The 20732-nt window shown below is 37.2% G+C and overlaps 1 protein-coding gene across 1 annotated transcript in view; it reads left to right on the top strand.

Moving 5' to 3' along the window:
• Nucleotides 1-1274, top strand: part of LOC121591173 — a 164591-nt gene extending 163317 nt beyond the window's left edge. Inside the window, 1 exon segment of the mRNA XM_041911624.1 lies at nt 198-1274. Coding sequence (XP_041767558.1) covers nt 198-334 — 137 coding nt within the window. The 3' untranslated portion in view covers nt 335-1274.
• The last annotated feature ends 19458 nt before the right edge of the window (nt 1275-20732 follow it).

The raw sequence follows: 20732 nt of genomic DNA, 5'->3' as shown, positions 1-20732 counted from the left end.
TTGGTGGTTGTTTTCTTAAATTTTTTTTCAACATGGATGCTACTGAATTTGACTTGTTGAATTTCTAGCATTTGCTGTCAATTTGTGTGTAACGTTTTTTTTTTCGGCTAACCTGATTCTATAATGTATGGTTTAATTTCAATGCATATCTAATAATATTGTTTATATTTTTTTTATCTTTTAAACATCTATTACAGGAAATACTAAAATGGATGAAGCGCGTCGAAAACGTGAGGATAAAAAAATGCAGCGGCAACGTGAATTGGAAGCAAAACGAGCACATCGCACTGGTTCTTGCGGAGGCGCGATGAAGTTGGGTGCCAAAAAAATTTAATCTTACTATACGAAGGTTGAGGATAATGCTATCTCAAAACAATTGATGCAAACACATTTTAGATTCTTCGAGAATCCCACAATATGGTAAATTCTCGAATATCTTTCAATTTGCATCAATTACATGGAAAATCGTCCGGGAGAATCCAAATATAATAACTGACCTGAATAATCATAGGTAACTTACATTGAATGGAATGAGTCATAAAGTGATAAACATATGCAAAACATAGGTTAATAAACTAACACAGGTGTGCAATTCGAACAAATTGCACTTTTCTTGAGAAACAGTATGGAACGTAGCGAAAAAACATTTCAAATTCTCGCAAAAGCCTTTTTAGATGATTAAAATAGGAAGATATTTATAAGACCTACAAGTTTACAATGCGTATATAAATAAATAATACACCCGTTTCCAGGTTCGTTCGAATCTCGCGTCGATTTGCATCAAATCACGTGCCGCTTGCTTCAGATCGCATGATATTTCGATTGATGAATGCGTGCCGGTACGATTGAATCGCGTGCCGTTAATGGGCCCCTTCACAATTCTAGTCAGCTATTTATATGGAGTTTGACGGTTCGAGGCTGAAATCATGTAAACACTCCATACAAAACCACACTCAAAACTGCGATTTTCAGCCTAGATTATTCTAGCTTCAAAGCTAGAATAAGATGCGTGTATCTGCTCGACACAATGGCGTGTTTTCATGTATCCCAAGGTGCATTAAAGAGATCAGGTCTTGGAATCTAGAATCAAAGTGTAAGTAGACGACCAGGTGGTCTTCAAGCATGTTTCTATAACCAAATTTGAACGTCACTTTTTGACAGGACAGGTGAAACCTTTAGCTGAACAGGCTTTCTGGTAGCTTGACGAATACACAAAACATTCATAAAATCTTCATTCAGAAGCTTCTTCTTCTTAACAACCTCAACAACCGTTGTCGATCAATGCCTGTCTGTACCACTTGTGGGGTTGGCTTTCAGTGACTTATGCATTACCCCCCATAGCAGGATAGTCAGTCCTACGTATGGCGGCACGTTCCATTTGGGGCTTGAACCCATGACGAGTATGTTGTTACAGGGTTTTCATAGCCAATTCATATTGTAAACTATCTATCGGTTTTCGTCAAGTGTGACTTTGGCGTCGTAAACCCTCGATTGGACTCAGTCAACTCTATTCTGATGTTGTAAATTATAATACCGTTTACTCGTTTGAATCCGGTGTACGCGGTATTTTCTAGGATTTTATTGTTTTGGGGGCCAAAAAACTTAAGAGTAATTGTTTGTGTGTTGTGTAAATAATTGGAATTAAGTGAAATAATATAATTTTATGAACAATTTTTTTTTATTTCTCGTAAGGTTATGAACAATTTTTAAGTTACTTGAAATATATAAATGATTACCCAATGTTAGCGGCATACATTATACAAGCAGGAAAACGATACATATTTGAGAAAAAAAAAAGAAAAAGCCAGAAATTTATTAGTATATCTTATTTACAACATATTTATAAATTTAGATAACTTTTTCGTTTTTAGATGCTAGATTAGAAAATAAGTATCTGTCATAGTTTTTAAATATTTGTATAGTAAATGATTATAACTTAAATAATAAATGTATACCGGAACCATAGGATTGTAATTTATATATTTCATGTACTTGAAAAATTAATTATAAAACTATCTTATTTTACCTAGTTACACTTATTTATATAACGTCCAAACAAGTCTTTGAAAGCTTTAAGGTCCCAAAACAATAAAATTCCAGAAAAAAAAACTTAGAACGCTGGATTCCAGCTTAACAACGACTGTTTCATAATTTGCAACATCAGAATAGAGTTGACTGCGTCCAATTGATGGTTTACGACGCCTAAGTCACACTTGACGAAAACCGATAGATAGTTTACAATATCAAATTGGATATGAAAACCCTGAAGCCGTACGAGTTGATGACTGTTCCACGAAACCGGCTTTTGCAATCAGAAGTAGAAGCGATGAAAATCAGCCTTCTAAATACACCTTGGGATAAGCCCATCCGAATATTATACCCAATTGACATTTTCGAGTTCTAAAAGCGGGGTTTCAAACTATTTCCCTTAAACTGGCACCTTAAACTTTCCTTAAACTGCACCAGTTTAAGAGACTTTTAGAACAAGCCCTTTAAAATCGACTGTGAGTTGTATTTTTCGATGCTTTCTTCGCTATCCTTTGGGAAATAACGTTTCCAATGCTTATTACTCATATAGTTTTTTTTTTTTACAAAAAACCATCGAATTTTCACCAACTAACGCCGTACGAATTATACCTTCTTTTTTCGCCAAAAAGTCAAGCAATTTAATCTAAAACGAATTGGATGCCATCTTTATCCAATAGAAGAAGGTCATTCGCACGCACATACGATATTTTGATACTTTCTAGACGGTTTATCACACACAAATCCACATTTTTTGGTATCTCGAGCATCATTCGAGCGGATCATGGTTAAAAATTTAGAACAAATGTCATTTGGGTACCCAATTTGATAGCTACTCCAAAAATGCTATACAATACAAACAGCTGACATTTCAGCCTATGATCTAGAAACGGAAACGGGTCCAATATTGAGTTTTTAGCATCCCGAGAATGATAATGTGCAAAAGCAACGCAAATTTTGACTAATTATATATGGGTTTAAAACTCAGTTTTATAGCATAAATTCCTTTAATTTGCAAAATTTTTAACGAAGTTGTTTCGAACCTCACGAAGATAGCTCGGAATACAGAACAAATAATATATTTGCAAGATTTCTAACAAGCATTTAAGGCCGCATGGTCATGTGGTTTCTCAACGCTCTTTTTCATAGGCTTCCATTGTGAATTTTTCAACGATTTTGAATCGGCACAAAATCGTTTTGAGAATCTCTGAAAAAGTTGACGATGCAGCGATCGGCTATTTGAAGTATGAGCAAATTTGCTTTTGTTTTGTCGGTAAAATTACGTCAAAAATTCAATTCAATATTTGTCATTGGAAAAGGCTTAAAAAATAAGCGAACAAATAAAAAGTTATTTTCTATGAAAGGCTCCAAATGAAGCTTTAGTGGCAATATCAGTTTCACAGAGCGAGAAAAACTGACGATGGCCACGGGCACGGCTCAGAGCAACTTTTGAGTGCTTAAAAAACATAAATTAGTAATTTAGAATGTTTTCCAAGCTTGAAAAATCTCCATGGCCCGGCGGTTTAACTGCCAACAATTCGATGGTAGCGGATTGCGATTCAGCCGTATTCAGCGTCCACACGTGAGGTCCAAAACAGCCAAAATCATACAAAATCATGAAAACGTCTGCTCCCTTGCGTTCCGGCGTCCACCCGACGTTTATCGAGCCGAACCGAATAGTTGTGTTCATTGCGTATCATCGTAGCAATAGTTGTGTTATGTGTACGTATCATCGTAGCAATAGACGATGCGAAATCTCAGATTGCGCTTATATTGATCTGTCAAACGGGTTGGTTTGATATATTTACCTGTAAAAAAATGTATATATCTCGGACATATAATCTTGAAAATGCATGCGCAATCTTGGCGCAATCTGAAATTGTATGGAAATGACATTTATAGCTCAGGGTTGGCTACGCGAAATGACATATGTTTTGATAAAACGAATATATGCGCAATCTGAGATTGCGCATCGTGTATTAATACGGTCAGGTAGCAGCAGTTGTACTGCTGACCTCCTGTATGCCGTAGTGATACCGAGCGAGACGCATAGACAACGCATCTCAGGAATATGGGTAGCCGTGAAGAAACTTTGTTGTGTCTCTTTTGCCTTGTTTTTTTGATCTTGATGAGTGAAGCATTCCTTACAGCTACGTTCCTATCCCTCTTACAGCCCGTGTTCGATCGTAGTGGCATACGATTCGAAAGAAGTGGCACGCGATGCAAGCGGAACGAGATATACCTATAACCTAATTTTCACATTTTAAAAATGATTCAGGAGCTCATATTGATACTGGGGCCCTTCACGATTCTAGTCAGTTTTTTGTATGGAGTTGGACAGTTGGAGGCTGAAATCATGTAAACACTCCATACAAAACCACACAAAAAACCAGCCTGCAATTTTCAGTCTAGATTATTCTAGCCTCAAAGCTAGAATTAGATTCGAGGGCCTGCTCGAAAACTGGCGAAACATGGTGATGTTTACATTTATCTCAAAGTTCATTAAAGAGATCTGGTAATGGAATCTAGAATCAAAGTGTATGTAGTCTAGGTGGTCTCATAGCATGTTTTTTATCACCAAATTTGAATATCTCTTTTTGACAGGATGGGTGAAAACTTTTGTTCAAACAAGCTTTCGGGAGGCTTGAAGAATATTCAAAACACTCTTAAAATCTTCATTCAGAAACAGAAGCGATAAGAATCAGCCTTTTAAATTAATACACCTTGGGATAAGCCCACCTGTATATCATACCCACTTATATAGCTGCTCGAAAACTGCTATACAATGCAAACAGCTGAAATTGAAATTTCAGCCTACGAACTAAAAACGGAAAGGGCCCTGCTGTCGGAAACTTCCAGCTTTAGCATGCTATACTGAACCTCAGATGAAGATTCACCGAATTGGCTATTGTCTTTTAAGTTGATACTGATTTCACTTATACTGAACCTCAGATGAAGATTCACCGAATCAGCTATTGTCTATGAAGCTGATACTGATTTCACTTATGATATCTATGATTCAATTATAAATTCGTCTCTACCGACAATAAGCTTCTCTTTAAACTGACAAGTGAAATGAGTTTATGTTTTAACCGAAATTAAGTATATAGCGAGCATCTACTTTAATAAAACTGCTACAATGTGCGTTTGTAAGGCAACCAAGATTACTGTTTTCCAATCGCTGTATTAGTGTCACAGGGGCAACATCTACATCCACAATTGTTTGCAGTTGTCGTGAAAGTTTAAAAACGTTTGTTGTTAATTTTTTCCATATGAAGTTTCTCACATACACATAGAATTGTTAAACTTAGGAACTGGTATTCCCAATTGTGTTTACCTCGGAATTTTATCTGCCATTCTTCTTATCGTTAACCTCTTGCTTCTACACAATACCTATCGATCCGAACGCTTTGCTTTGAGTACACTGTAAGTAAACGCAACAAAAAAAATAAATGAATAAATATGATGTAACTATACGACACACTCAAGTAGGAGGATATATAGAAGATAAATGTGCTCAGACTAGATTCTTTAGAACAGAAAGCTAAACACATGGCGCCTTGGTAATACATTTTTTACCTCTCTGAATTATGTGTGACGGGATGTGGAGACTACCAGACTTACAGGGTTTCACACTTTATCTCAAGACCACGGGACCCCTTCCCGCATCTGTCTTAGCCAAAGGCAAGACTGCGGTATGATGCTTGAAAACGTTGATGATACCTGAATTCATCGGACGCAATGCTGAATCTGCGGCACATTTCTCGAACACACTGGTTCGCGCCGAGGACATGCGGTCGAATATTTTTTTACACGGATAACCTTTAGTACATCAGTACATCAGTGTACTGAAAACAGTCAATTATTTTTTCTTGTTTTTAACAAAAAAGATTATTTAAACAGTTCAAACTACTTTCTTAACACTTGTAAATATTTTAATTAAACAAATATGCATTCACTCTGTGGGGGATTTGGGGTTAGATGTGATATGCACTTTCAATTGTCCGAACACTGTATATGTTTGTAAGATGTTAATTCATAAGTTTATTTCACTTTATAACTGATTGGTCAGAACGCGACTGTTTGGTATGGGGATCAGAACGCTACTGTTTGATATGGGGATCAGAACGCTACCGTTTGATATGGGGATCAGAACGCTACTGATCGGGTCAGAGTTCAGAACGCGACTGTTTGGTATGGGGATCAGAACGCTACTGTTTGATATGGGGATCAGAACGCTACTGATCGGGTCAGAGTTCAGAACGCGACTGATTAAGCTGATAAGAATTCTCTCGGTCAGCGCGTAGCGCTCTCTCGTTGAACAGCGCACGGCGACAACGATTAAGTTCCCTCTCTCTCTCCTTCTCTCTCTCTCTCTCTCGCGCGCACGTATGCTAAATGGAATACGATTTCCTCAACACACTCATTTTATTAAATTGTATTTTTTTGGTAAAAAAAAAATGAAAAGGATAATTGAGTGTTTCTACTACACTGATGTACACAAAGGTTATCCGTGTAAAAAATATTCGACCGCATGTCCTCGGCGCGGACCAGTGTGTTCGAGAAATGTGCCGCAGATTCAGCATTGCATCCGATGAATTCAGGTATCATCAACGTTTTCAGGTATCATCAACGTCTTCAAGCATCATACCGCAGTCTTGGCATTGGCTAAGACAGATTCGGGAAGGGGTCCCGTGATCTTGAGATAAAGTGTGAAACCCTCCTACGAACAAAATCGACATGCTTTCTCATTCTTTCAAATAGATCAGTAAACCTGAGAGAGCGAGAAAGCATGTCGATTTTGTTGCTTGGGCTGTATGCTTCTCGCTGGGCAAAGCGACGCAAGAACTCGTTACCTTTCGCTCATTTTCTTGTCCCTATGCTCTCCAGCAAATTTCTCGAGTAGCTTGTCGAGCTGCCCGTCCCTTGCTCCGCTTCCTACCTCTCGCCTGAGCGTGCTGTCGAAGGTTTAGATGTGTTGGTGCGCCAGACGGCCAATCGCTGTCAGCTGTCGTCCGTGCGTTTTCCTCCATAGCGTTATCACTTTCTCATGAGTGGTAAATGCTCATGAGTTGCTGTGGTGCTTAAAACCGTTAACAAAGGTTGCGGCGATGCATTTGAGTTTTCATAAAAACAAACTAAAAAAGCGCGATGAGCTCAAAAGCTGCAAAGTAAAAATGACTACGGAATAGCTAACTCACGTTGGAGGGTTTGCTGTGCCCTAGGACTTCCCCCCTCCCCCCTCCCTAATTAGAAGTAGTGCACGTAACACAGGTGGCCATGGCTGTGCATAGGTAAGCTTAAAACGGAATGCAAAAGGAATTTAAGTTACACTACGCTTTTGTTTTCGTATGTTGTAGATTACACAGATAGGCTAAGCCGTCTGAGCATGGGCATGAATATTCGTGTGTGTGCAAAACTGTCGCCAAATGTGTGTTCTTCCGGAATGTTATGATTAATCGGACATAGAATGAAAGGTGTTTATTACGGTGTTTTTAATTATGGAGGTGCATCCTTCCCTCTGCCTGCAGTGTATGCATCGGGCATGATACTGTGTGTCAATGTGGAAGATCCACGCTGGATAGGAGCAGTCCCGCAATACCGCCATCATTCCGCACATCTTAACAATATGCCCGTCGTGAGTTCCAACCGCGACCCTTGGCAAAGATTGACTATTCCGCTACCTGCTACTCAAGTCCTGAAAAGACTAACATGATCGCGTAGGCCGTAATAATAATAATAATAATAATAATAATAATAATAATAAGTAATAATAATAATATTAATAATAATAATAATTATTATTATTATTATTATTAAAATAATAATAATAACAATAATAATAATTATTATTATTATTAAAATAATAATAAAATAATAACAATAATAATAATAATAATAATAATAATAATAATAATAAGAAGAAGAAGAAGAATAGTAATAATAATAATAATAATAATAGTAATATTAATAAAAGGAATAATATAATAATAATAATAATAGTAACAATAATAATCATAATCATAAAAAGAACTTCGTATCGCTATCCATACCGGGGAAAGAGTTTGTTACTGTCGAACCTACCTGTGGCGCGATGTCATCCTACTTTTTTAAATTTCAAATGCTTTGTTTTAAGAGTGTGCATCATTAATTAATTCGCTTACAAACTTATAAAACGATACAAATTCTTATGAGGGGGGCAAGTTACGATACCTTTCGTTTTTTTTTAGCTTTACTACCCGTGCCAGCTTATCGTCTTCGGTGCGCGCATGCCGTGTGGTTTTGCGAAGGAGTAAAAAGGAAAAATATTCGACCGCATGTCCTCGGCGCGGACCAGTGTGTTCGAGAAATGTGCCGCAGATTCAGCATTGCATCCGATGAATTCAGGTATCATCAACGTTTTCAGGTATCATCAACGTCTTCAAGCATCATACCGCAGTCTTGGCATTGGCTAAGACAGATTCGGGAAGGGGTCCCGTGATCTTGAGATAAAGTGTGAAACCCTCCCTACGAACAAAATCGACATGCTTTCTCATTCTTTCAAATAGATCAGTAAACCTGAGAGAGCGAGAAAGCATGTCGATTTTGTTGCTTGGGCTGTATGCTTCTCGCTGGGCAAAGCGACGCAAGAACTCGTTACCTTTCGCTCATTTTCTTGTCCCTATGCTCTCCAGCAAATTTCTCGAGTAGCTTGTCGAGCTGCCCGTCCCTTGCTCCGCTTCCTACCTCTCGCCTGAGCGTGCTGTCGAAGGTTTAGATGTGTTGGTGCGCCAGACGGCCAATCGCTGTCAGCTGTCGTCCGTGCGTTTTCCTCCATAGCGTTATCACTTTCTCATGAGTGGTAAATGCTCATGAGTTGCTGTGGTGCTTAAAACCGTTAACAAAGGTTGCGGCGATGCATTTGAGTTTTCATAAAAACAAACTAAAAAAGCGCGATGAGCTCAAAAGCTGCAAAGTAAAAATGACTACGGAATAGCTAACTCACGTTGGAGGGTTTGCTGTGCCCTAGGACTTCCCCCCTCCCCCCTCCCTAATTAGAAGTAGTGCACGTAACACAGGTGGCCATGGCTGTGCATAGGTAAGCTTAAAACGGAATGCAAAAGGAATTTAAGTTACACTACGCTTTTGTTTTCGTATGTTGTAGATTACACAGATAGGCTAAGCCGTCTGAGCATGGGCATGAATATTCGTGTGTGTGCAAAACTGTCGCCAAATGTGTGTTCTTCCGGAATGTTATGATTAATCGGACATAGAATGAAAGGTGTTTATTACGGTGTTTTTAATTATGGAGGTGCATCCTTCCCTCTGCCTGCAGTGTATGCATCGGGCATGATACTGTGTGTCAATGTGGAAGATCCACGCTGGATAGGAGCAGTCCCGCAATACCGCCATCATTCCGCACATCTTAACAATATGCCCGTCGTGAGTTCCAACCGCGACCCTTGGCAAAGATTGACTATTCCGCTACCTGCTACTCAAGTCCTGAAAAGACTAACATGATCGCGTAGGCCGTAATAATAATAATAATAATAATAATAATAATAATAATAATAATAATAATAATAATAATAATAATAATAATAATAATAGTAATAATAATAATATTAATAATAATATAATAATAATTATTATTATTATTAAATAATAATAATAACAATAATAATTATTATTATTATTATTAAAATAATAATAAAATAATAATAATAATAATAATAATAATAATAATAATAATAATAATAATAATAATAATAATAATAATAAGAAGAAGAAGAAGAAGAATAGTAATAATAATAATAATAATAGTAATATTAATAAAAGGAATAATATAATAATAATAATAATAGTAACAATAATAATCATAATCATAAAAAGAACTTCGTATCGCTATCCATACCGGGGAAAGAGTTTGTTACTGTCGAACCTACCTGTGGCGCGATGTCATCCTACTTTTTTAAATTTCAAATGCTTTGTTTTAAGAGTGTGCATCATTAATTAATTCGCTTACAAACTTATAAAACGATACAAATTCTTATGAGGGGGGCAAGTTACGATACCTTTCGTTTTTTTTTAGCTTTACTACCCGTGCCAGCTTATCGTCTTCGGTGCGCGCATGCCGTGTGGTTTTGCGAAGGAGTAAACCGATCTTCGGAATAATCAGTCTGCCGGGTACGCTAAGCTGTTGTTGTTCATCATCGCCATAGAATAAACGCGTTGTACTTTTTGTAGGTAAGCCGTCGACAAATGGTGAACCTATGTGCCGACTAGAAAATGCGCTGGGGTAAGTGACGATTAATAGATAGGGTCATCAGGCATCGATAGAAGACGACGCAAACGCGGTAAAAGTAAGGCTCAGCCCTCTACGTTACGCTAGCGTTACGCGTAACGCCTGTTTATCACAAACCCAAGCAACATTTTTGAACGCCTGTTTTAACCGCCGTGGATGAGCAAATTCATGTCTTAATGTTCATGTCTTAATATAGAGTTTTTACATGGTAATTAGAAAAGCAAGAATTTTTGAACAAACATAAAAAAAGAACAGCAATTGCTAATAAAGATAACACTCATTGATAATTCATGAGTATAAGTAAATTATACTATTACTATTAGGCTATCATTTTTAACAGCAATCAGAGTTATAACAACTTCACGTATTATAATTATAACAATCTTACACATAAAAATGGTTACTTATAAAAATGATTATTTATTTATTTTCCCAGCTAATGATGAAGCAGGATAATGATATGCATACAAGTATTTATTAACTTAATTAACTTCAATTTAAAAAAAGAGCCCTCACACTTAGAGTAAAGTTTATTCAAAATAGCCGGAAACATATAGTTATGTGGCATTGGACACCAGCACGTGGCACGACACAATGCTTTACCATATTGCAGCGCGGCACATTCCATCTCTTCTAGTTCCCACGGGCGCGCATCATCGGACACCAGCCGGGCCGGCAACGCAGACAGCACGGTCGCGCGGCATCGGACACCAGCCGGACGCAGACAGCTCCCAAAAACATACACCGCCAACCGAGGTAGAATTAATGTGAGAGTTTAGTTTTAGTTTAGAACTCATCGGAGTAACATTTAATCTTTTTTGAATAAAAAGCCGAATAATAAATGTACACCGCATAATTGGCGCAGCCGGGTAGGCACTAAAGAAAAGTGACGTCATAGTGAGAAACAGTGGAAAGTACTGAACTAATAACACAGTACAACAGTGATCCCGCAAAGTGCATCGTGATCTACGAGCATCGAGCATCCACAAGCACCAAGGACGGCAACGTCGCTGAGGAGTTGAGGATCCCCCCGCTAAGACACACACGGAGCACCGTCATTGTTTTCTTGGCCTTCGCCCAAACACGACTTCAACATCAACCGTGTAAGTATTTAGTGTTGAGTTTCTGTGCGTGAAATCGTGTTCAGTAAAACTACCTAAATAATAACACAAGAAATCGGGGGTGAAAGAATTTAAAATTAATGTGAGTGCGCACTATCAGATAGACGCATCACACTAGTTTTATAAATTTCTTTTCATTCACGTACCTAGAGCCACTACCAGATAGAGCTTTAGGATTGGCTTTCTTTATGCCAAAAATCAAGAACAACGCTTTCAAAAAGGCCCAACAGCTGATTCAGGAAAGAATTTTTACATCTGAAACAAGTTCCGAATCAGAAGAAAGTACGGTATCTGAGGAATATTCGCACATACCAATTGCAAATTTGCAGTTATCACTTGAGCACCTAAACATGGAACCTCAAGCCCAAACTACTCAAGAGAGTGGTAATGATCAGATGGCTCGTATGATACAAGCCATCGAAAACATAAGTGCAAGATTAACGCAGCAGGAGTTGCAATGGCAAAGTACAAATGGAAACCAGGGAATAGCACACCAACGAAATGATCCTATTCCTCGTGAAGTGACAATATCAGGTGATCCGTTCCGTATCCCTGATCCCATAAAAATGTTGCCCATATTTAATGGCAATAAAAAGCAACTCGCAAGTTGGATAGAAACAGCAGAAAAAACTCTTCGTTTATTCGAAAACCTCGTGTCACCACAAATATTTGAAATTTATGTGACAGCTGTTATAAACAAAATAGAGGGGCATGCTAAAGATGTAATTTGTACAAACGGCAACCCAAAAACGTTCAGTGAAGTGAAAGAAATTTTGATAACATCTCTAGGAGATAAACAAGATCTTTCCACGTATAACTGCCAACTCTGGCATAACAAAATGGATGGTAACGCAAACACGCATTATCAGAAAACTAAGGAACTGGTTCACAATATAAAATCGTTGGCAAAACAAAATCCTAAGTACAATCTTCATTGGGATGCCATAAACGACTTTATAGACGAATATAGTCTAGCTGCATACGTCAGTGGGCTGCAGAAACCCTATTTTGGATATGTACAAGCTGCTGAACCCAAATCAATCGAAAATGCGTATGCATTTATATGTAAATTTACATCAAATGAATCGAACAGAAATCTTACCCATATTCAATTAACTCAATCAAAACAATACTTAGGCACCTCTCATACCGCAGGGCAAGGAAATAATAAAAAACAAACAGAAAGGAAATTTAACAATACAAAAATCACACAGCCTCAGCAACAGGATTACAACAAACCTCGTAAACCAGTTGACACGAATCTGCCACCCGAACCGATGGAAATAGGTTCTACCAAAAGTCGACTTACTTTAAATAAGAAACAGCTGTTTAATGCTGAAATAACAAAACCCTCCGATAACGAAGAATCTGAATCTGAGGATGAATTAGACATAAATGTTTGCTTAATTCATCCAGAAAACAAAAACACGTAAATTACTTGCCTTACATTATATCAAATATTCAAACTTATCCCACAAACATTTTGATCGATACTGGAGCAAATAAAAATATAATACGGCCGGGCATTCTCCCACAAACAACAAAGGTAAAGGAAACCAAAATAAAAAACACCGCTGGATGTAAGCACGTTACGGAGAAAGGACGTATTAATTTATTCGGCGATAATTTTCCAAATCAAACCTATTATGAGTTAAAATTTCATAATTTTTTCGACGCACTCATTGGTTCAGAACTAATGGCTAAAAACCAAGCAATAATAAATTTCAAAGAAGAGACATTTGAAATAGGAAACATGAAATTCAAATATGAAAAATATTTTCCCGATAAACAATTATATTCGCATAACTTAGAAATGGAAACATCCGTTAATGGCGATTGGTTCGTACCAACGTTTCAAAAACTTTGTAAAGGAGTTGTTATTGAGCCAGGTTTATATAGAGCTAATAACAATAAAACGACAGCAAAATTTTAAGCACAGAAAAAACAATACCTGATGTCAAAGGAAAATTAAACATAATAGTAAATAATTTTGAAACGATTTCCCCAATCCCATTACATCCAGAGCGTAGCGTTACAAATGAAGTGCTTAGCGAAATAATCCGCACAGATCATTTGTCAATACTAGAGAGGGATGAATTATTCAAAACAATACTTGCAAATAAAACAGTTTTACTTAGGGCTGGAGAGAAACTTACATCTACATCTTTAATAAAACATAAAATCTTAACAACAGACGAAAACCCTGTTTACACAAAATCATATAGGTATCCACACGTTTTTAAAACAGATGTGGAAGAGCAAATCAAGGAATTGTTCGATAACGGAATCATACAACATTCAATTAGCCCTTACTCATCGCCAGTTTGGGTCGTTCCAAAAAAGATAGACGCATCAGGAAAACGTAAAGTGCGCGTTGTTATTGACTATCGTAAGATCAATGACAAAACCATTAACGATAAATTTCCCATACCACAAATAGAAGAAATATTAGATAATCTTGGCAAATCAGCATATTTTACCACCTTAGATTTGAAATCAGGTTTTCATCAAATCGAAATGGACCCTGACCATCAAAAAAAGACAGCGTTTTCAACAGCTTTAGGGCATTTTGAATTTACGAGAATGCCATTTGGCTTGAAAAATGCCCCAGCGACATTCCAACGTGCGATGAATAATGTTTTATCAAACTATATTGGATCAATTTGCTATGTGTATCTTGATGATATAATCATAATTGGCAAAAATCTTCAAGATCACCTCAACAATGTTTCAAAAATCCTTAAGAGGTTAAGTGATTTCAATCTTAAAATACAATTAGACAAATGTGAATTTCTTCGCAGAGAAACGGAATTTCTTGGACACATTATTGCCCCTGACGGAATCAAACCTGACCCAGAAAAAATAAGAAAAATTCAAGAATGGAAACTTCCATCCAATCAAAAAGAAATAAAACAATTCTTAGGACTCGTAGGGTATTATAGACGTTTTATTAAAGATTACTCAAAATTAACAAAACCCCTCACTAAATTGTTACAGAAGGATGAAAAAGTAAAATTTAATGATCACGAATATCAGGAAGCCTTTAAACATTTAAAAAATATAATAGTTTCAGATCAAATCTTATCTTATCCTGACTTTGAACTTCCTTTTATATTAACAACTGACGCCAGCAATTATGCCCTCGGTGCCGTTTTATCACAAGTAATAGATAAAACAGAAAAACCCATAGCTTTCGCAAGCCGTACTCTAAACAAAACAGAGTCAAATTACTCCACAACAGAAAAAGAGGCACTAGCCATCATATGGGCAGTAACCAAGTTTAAGCCGTACCTGTATGGTAACAAATTCACTTTGGTTACCGATCATAAACCCCTTATTTACATTAAAAACTCAAATAAGAACGCTAAATTGATACGTTGGCGATTAGACTTAGAAAATTACGACTACGACGTAATCTATAAGACAGGAAAGACAAATGTTGTGGCAGACGCACTTAGTAGAAAAGTCGAAGTTAACAACAATCAACTAGAAAATGTTGTTTCTGTTGATCAAGTATCTGTGGAAAACAATAACAGTTCATCTTCTTCCGAAACAGCACATTCAGCAAACACATCCGATGACTATTATATGCATTTTACAGAAAGAGCTATTAATAGTTACAGAAATCAAATCATTTTTAAAGTAACGGACTCCGACTCCGTTATCACGGAACAAATTTTTCCAAACTATAAGCGAACAACTATTTGCTCCACTTCGTTTGATAATAGAAAAGTTACAACATTTTTGAAAGATCATTCGAATGGAAAGCAAAATGCTGTGTTAGCTCCGGAATGCTTACTTAATTTAATTCAAGAAGTTTACAGAGAATGCTTCTGCAACACAAACTGCCATTTCATTATTACGCAAAATATGGTTGAAGACGTTACTTCCGAAACAATGCAAGACATTATCATAAGAAAAGAACATGATAGAGCCCATAGAGGCATAACCGAAGTTGAAAGTCAGATTAAACGATCTTACTTTTTCCCAAACATGATCAAACGAATCAGGCAATTAATTAATTCATGTACAATTTGTACTCAACACAAATACGAACAAAAACCATATAATATAAAAATTTCACCAAGGCCAATAGAAAATGGTCCTTTTTACAGAGTCCATATGGATATTTTCGGCATGGATAGACACTACTACCTTTCTTTAATTTGTGCATTTTCGAAGCACCTTCAACTTATAGAAATTAAATCTAGAAACATGACAGATATACGGAATGCCCTTTCACAGTATTTCAGAACATTTAGACCACCAAGAAAAATCATTTGCGACCATGAAGCAGCTTTTACTAGCATTCAGTTCCAAGACTTTTTAGCTAATTTCGGAACCGTAATAGAATTCGCTTCCTCATCAGAGTCAAATGGCCAAATAGAAAAAACTCATAGTACTATCATTGAAATTTATAATACCAACAAACACAAATTCATCAATAATTCATCTCCTGAAATAGTGCAAATAGCAAATGCAATGTACAACGATACTGTTCATTCAGTCACCACTTATACCCCTAATGAAATTATTTTTAATCCAGGTTATACGATGAACCCACCAGAAATAGCCGATAACGCCGACAAAATTTTCAAAAACGTAAAAAAGAACCTTCAGCTAGCTGCAAATAGAATGAAAAAAAATAACGAAAAAAAAGAAATTGCACCTGATGTAAATGAAGGACATGATGTTTATATAAAGAAAAACACTAGAAAAAAGCTAGATCCACGCTTTTCAAAATCAAAATGTTTGGTAAATAATGAAAAAAACATTCAAATTGGACCAAGAAATGTCAAACGCAATAAAAATAAAATAAAACGCATAAGAACATAATTGTACATGAAACTAATATTTTTTATATATTTACAGGATTTGACGTCTCAAAAACAAAAAAAAAAAGAACAGACGACTGGCTGAGCACAATTTTTTATTTTTTTCATTCTCTTTTTAGCAAAAAAAAACTAAAGAAGAAGAAAACAAAAGGATCGCAGTGGAACGACTCATTGTCGCTCATTTAAATTTCAAGCATTTAAATTAGGAAAAGAATCGAGAAATCGAGGGAATCACAGGAAATAGCAAATTAAACTATTAATTGAAAAATGAATAATTTTGAATTTAAATTTTTTTCTGCTGCACGACAAGACGTCGTCAGAATAGTTATGTTGATGGTCATTCTAATGATAGCTCATATTAAAGCCCAAGAATTAAAAATAACTAGTTTGATTGATCAACCAATTTTAATTCTAGAGAAACATAATTGCAAAATTCAAATCGGTAATATCAATATAATACATGAGGTAAACATAACAGAAATTGAAAATACAATGCACCTATTAACTCAAGTAGCTTTTCGCCCAACCAATAGTCCTCTATCAATAATTGCGAAGCATAAGGTTAGAAACTTATATTCTAATTTTAATCTCATAAGACCAAGGAAGCGTTTGATAAGAAGCGTAGAAGCTATAGGCTCGGTTTGGAAATGGATTGGAGGAAGCCCGGATGCACATGACCTGCAAATCATCAACAGTACAATGAACGATTTGATAGAGAGTAATAATCAGCAATTCCTAGTAAATGAAAATCTTGGAATGAAAATTAAAAACCTCACCAACGAAATGAAGCAGATGATTGAAAATAGAAACGACATTCTTCTTAATGAATTAGACATGCTGACGGCAATTATCAATATAGATACAATTAACAAGATATTAGAAGATATACAAGAAGCGATATCGTTATCCAAAATGTCTATTACAAGCAGCAAACTTCTATCACCACGGGAAATTGCTATTATACAACAGCTATTAGAAGACCAAGGAGTTAAAAGCGATATTCCTGACGAGATCATTTCTTATGTCACACCTAAAATAGCAGTCAGCAACAACAAACTGCTCTACATACTTAAAGTGCCAGAGTTGCAAAAAGAGGAGTCAAAAGTAATAGAAATACTAGCACTGAATCACAATAACTCGTTAATCAAAGACTATCCAAGGCAACTCGTGAAACAGAAAAAGAAACTATATACAACAAAGAATCCAGAGAAATACGTACAAAAGTATTCTGATATCATGGATTTTTTTGATAACTGCATCGCTCCATTAGTAATGGGGAAAGAGAGCCATTGTATAGTAGTTCCGGAAAACGAAACAACAGCTAAAATGATAGGTGATAATCAACTTCTTATTGAAAACGCAAAACATCATTTGGTAACATCCGATTGTGGACCGAACGATCGACATTTGAATGGAAACTTCTTATTAACTTTTTCTAACTGCACCATACAATTCAGAAACAAAAGCTTCACATCAGAAGAAATCCATGTCAAGAGTCCAGCTGTATATGGGACAGTATTCAACATCGCAATTCATCGAAAAGTTGTCGAAACTCCTTTAGCCTCCTTGGATGATAGAACATTGACGAATCGCAAACACATCGAACACATCTACTTGCAACAATATAAAAATATTACTTGGAATTGGAGCTTATTAACTGGACTGGGACTGTCCACTACAGTATCTATTGCCATTATCATATTTGTCTATTTTTACTTTATTCGTTTCATCTCAGCCATATCAAATCAGATATAAAAGAGGAAATCCCGCTCACAGAAGTCGTCACGAAACCATCGTAGAGAAAATAATCTCGAAGACAGTTTAAACGCATGAGGACACGCTTTTTATACCCCCTGGAGGAGTTATGTGGCATTGGACACCAGCACGTGGCACGACACAATGCTTTACCATATTGCAGCGCGGCACATTCCATCTCTTCTAGTTCCCACGGGCGCGCATCATCGGACACCAGCCGGGCCGGCAACGCAGACAGCACGGTCGCGCGGCATCGGACACCAGCCGGACGCAGACAGCTCCCAAAAACATACACCGCCAACCGAGGTAGAATTAATGTGAGAGTTTAGTTTTAGTTTAGAACTCATCGGAGTAACATTTAATCTTTTTTGAATAAAAAGCCGAATAATAAATGTACACCGCATAATTATATATTGAATAGGTAATAATTATATTTCATATTCATTATTAATTTATCAATATTTTTAATATTTTATACTTTCTAATCATAGGAAATGTTACTAAAATTGAAAGAATTTGGTGTGTTTATGAACTTCCTCCTTTCAGACTATTTTTCATGAATCATAGAAAAAGAAATGAAAAATATTAAACCTCTTATTTACTTGTTATTTAAAAATGAAATCTCGTAGAAATCGATTCATCTTAAAGCAATTAACTTGTTTTTCATCGCATTTTAAAATATGTTTTTTTTTTTTCAAATAATGTACACCGGTCAGTCGCCTGGATGACAAAACTGTAATAAAAATACTGCTTGGGAATATTTTAAGGGATGTAACGCTTCTCCAATGTAACGTAGAGGGCTGAGCCTTACTTTTACCGCAAACGCGTCGCTGCCTCGATTAGGTTTATACCGGTAGTGTAGGTGAAAGGTGTAGTGTGGGTGGTTGTCGCTTGACGGTCTTCGCTGCTGCCTTCCACAATCCGCAGGAGGGTGGTGGTGTGGGTAGAGGATATTGCCAGGAAAGTGCAAATTCGGTTGCAATCTGTAACGAATAAGTATAGTAGTTCGCCGCGGAACAGATTAACTAGCTCATGAAGCTCGCTTGCAGCACTCGCGTTGTGTGCTGGTAAACCGCGTCGCGCAGTCAATCGTGGTAGTGATAAAAGTTGTAGTTGTTAAAGTGTTGGTTGCTGTCGTGTGCACCGACAAAAATTATCTCAAGAGGCCAATACAAAATTAACCTCCCATCTAACGGCCAATGCTCATCCCGTACTGTCGAGAGCAATGATCTTCTTTCTCGCTCATGAAGCTCCATGTAACGGCACTTGTCGATCATGTGCGTAAACGACAGCATTTTAGGAGGCAGGACAGGATGCTTTGCATGTTAGGGCAGCTGAGGATACCGTGATATTTTTCCTACTCGAATGATTCCTAGAGGGACTAGGAATGAAGTTAGTGTTCGCCAGGGTGTTTGTTTCGTCACCACGTTGCCTTTTTCGAGCTGCCCATTAAAAATGCATCAAGCTGCACTGTATGGTGTAGCACAGTGTTAGCAGTTTTCATGCGCTCGGTAGTGATGATTAAAGGTGCGTGGTAGTGTGCTGCTGTTTGATGAGTGTGTGACCTTTTCTTAGTCTTACGTGCGCAGCGAATGCAGTATGCAACGATACGCGACAAACGCGTGTAGCTGTATCACGTAAGCAAAGGAAAATTAGCAGGCGTCATCATTACGGTAGCACTTACCATACGAATCTTAAGATTCGTTTCTTCGGTTGGTTCAGGGATAGAGTTGGGCCAGATGGAAACGCTTACTTACTTACTTACGTAGCTTACTTTTCAGGAATTCTGCTGACATACCGCGAGAAACGAAATCTGCAGGATAATACGCGCAGGATAAATGCTTCCACGATCACTGGTGTGTAAGGTGCTGCACATCGAAGAATGAATCATCTTGCTCTGGATCATATAAAACAACGTGAGCCTTTACCTTCTCGTATGGTAAAAGCTTTCGCGCCGAACGTGTCTGGATCTGTTCAGCATATAAAGCGGCGAGCACATTAAGCGGATTGGAAACGTCATACGTTTTATCTAAATGTTGCTCAATAGGTAAGTGAACAGCTTGTGTGTTGTGACTTCTTGAAACTTTCCGTGATTTCGTACTTTGAGTGAATATTCATCATTAACTTGTTTTATTTATTTTATTTTATTTTATTAATTGCTCGGCCACGTTGGGTTACAGCAATAGTGCTTACTGACTACAGTATACAATTATTCGCGAAGGAGTTGGATGGAGTTTATGGTACGGAAAAGGAGCGAAGACGGGATCGGTAGACAGGATAGGATAGGTTGAAATCGAACAGATCTGAAGTACTATTAAAAGACGACATAGCTCTTACAAAAGGCTCATTGCGAGCAAAACGTGTACGGCATATCGGTAACTGGAGACGAACACGATAACGTAAGGTGCGACAAGGTGCATACAAATGTAAGCGCGATAGAAGTGAAGGAGGATCAATCGTATTGAGCAATATGCCAGCAACGAAAGAAGCCTGAGCGACCGAGAGGCGGTACTCCAACTTGGCAAGGCCTAATAGAGTGCATCTATCGTCATACGAAGGAAGCGGAATAGAGTACGGAAGCGGACCCAGCGACCTACGAAATACGATCCTCGTAAAACGTCTCTGAATCCTCTCAATCCTTTGGAGCAGATATAGTTGGACAGGAGACCAGATGACACAGACATATTCTAGTACGGAACGGACCCAACAACA

Source organism: Anopheles merus, chromosome X (assembly GCF_017562075.2).
Source record: "Anopheles merus strain MAF chromosome X, AmerM5.1, whole genome shotgun sequence".
In the NCBI taxonomy this organism is placed as follows: domain Eukaryota; kingdom Metazoa; phylum Arthropoda; class Insecta; order Diptera; family Culicidae; genus Anopheles; species Anopheles merus.
This window is presented reverse-complemented; position numbering and strand designations above follow the sequence as displayed.